We start from the raw sequence: 1,413 nt of genomic DNA, 5'->3' as shown, positions 1-1,413 counted from the left end.
TAGTAGTAGTAGTAGAAGTAGTAGTAGTGGTAGTGGTAGTAGTAGTGGTAGTAGTAAGGATGGCGGTGATGTTTCTGTTGTTGCTGTTGAAGTATCCGGCTTCATAGGAAGCAGAAAGCAGCAGAAAGTTGGCACAGTTTACAGAGGGAGTTCTTGCCTTCCCCCCCTCTCTCTCTCTCTCTCACAGAACAATAACAACAGAAGCAGCAGATACAACAGCAGCAGCAGCAGTAACAGCGGGAACTTACCGGAGTGTTTACGGAACCGTGCAACCTGTCAAGAAATAGCAGCCAAAATCTTTTCAAATTCATATCTTACTGCTTTTAAAGGGGAAGAGAAGAAGGCATGTTGGATAACGTGAGCCGAGGTAGTCTGTGACATATGCAAGGAGGGCTAAACGCCGAATGGTCACAGCTTGATAGGAATGGTTTTTGACAAGATGACAGTTCCTTAAGAGAGACAAGCAGATAGATAGACAGATAGATAGGTAGATAGATAGATAGATAGATAGGTAGATAGATAGATAGATAAATAGATAGATAGATAGATAGGTAGATAGATCGATAGATAGATAGATAGATAGACAGAAAGGGTGAGAGAGAAAGAGAAAGATTACAGTTTCATCCTCGTGCGAATTGCAATACTTCAGGAAAGAACTATGTAAGGACTTTGTATTGTTGACTTAAGTGGAATAACATTTAATATATGAATAACATGATAATCCTAAGTGTTAGTCCAAGTTTCTCGTTCTCGATTGCCTTCCTGTGCGTGAACGCGGAAGAAAATACCCCACCACCACCACAACAGCAGCAACACTAAGAAGTACCACTAGAACAGGACAGCGGCAACACACGCTTGGCATGCCTGAAAGCAGTGCCATTTCTATAATGGACCTGTTCTATCCTAGTCCACCGTCTGCACCATCATCATCATCATCGCTATCACCAACAACGCTAACCGCAACCTCAACACCACCACCAACACCACCATCACCTTCAACTTCAATCTCGTCATTATCTCCCCTCTACTATCCTTCCTCTTTCTCCTCACCTGCTTTCCCGTCTCTCATCAACCGCCGCCTCATCATCAAGTCACCCGAGTCGGCCGACACGCTGTACACTTTACAAGCGGTTTTGGTCACCTTCTACCTGTTAATCTTCCTGTCGGCCATATCGGGTAACTGCTTGGTCATTCTTACCCTCGTACAGAACAAACGGCTCCGGACTGTCACAAATGTTTTCCTCTTCAATTTGGCCGTCAGTGACTTACTCCTGGCCGTGTTTTGTATGCCATTTACCTTGGTGCCGTTTCTTTTGAGGAATTTCATCTTCGGAACTGCCATGTGCGTGATGATACGTTACTTGCAAGGTAAGTCGTTGTCTATCTATCCATCTTGATCTATCTATCCATCTT

General features: G+C 44.0%; 1 protein-coding gene across 1 annotated transcript; it reads left to right on the top strand.

Annotated features, from left to right (window-relative positions):
* Positions 1-887: 887 nt before the first annotated feature.
* On the top strand, positions 888-1,368 carry LOC106876576 (C-C chemokine receptor type 8; the record flags this gene model as incomplete). Its single annotated transcript, XM_014925179.1, has 1 exon — positions 888-1,368. A coding segment is annotated over exon 1 (481 nt), but the record flags the coding sequence as incomplete, so codon positions are not given.
* Positions 1,369-1,413: the final 45 nt, after the last annotated feature.

The sequence above is a fragment of the Octopus bimaculoides genome, unplaced genomic scaffold (genome assembly GCF_001194135.2).
Source record: "Octopus bimaculoides isolate UCB-OBI-ISO-001 unplaced genomic scaffold, ASM119413v2 Scaffold_60039, whole genome shotgun sequence".
Classification (NCBI taxonomy): Eukaryota; Metazoa; Mollusca; class Cephalopoda; order Octopoda; family Octopodidae; genus Octopus; species Octopus bimaculoides.
The sequence above is the reverse complement of the archived record's forward strand: the minus strand, read 5'-3'. Positions and strand labels throughout refer to the sequence as shown.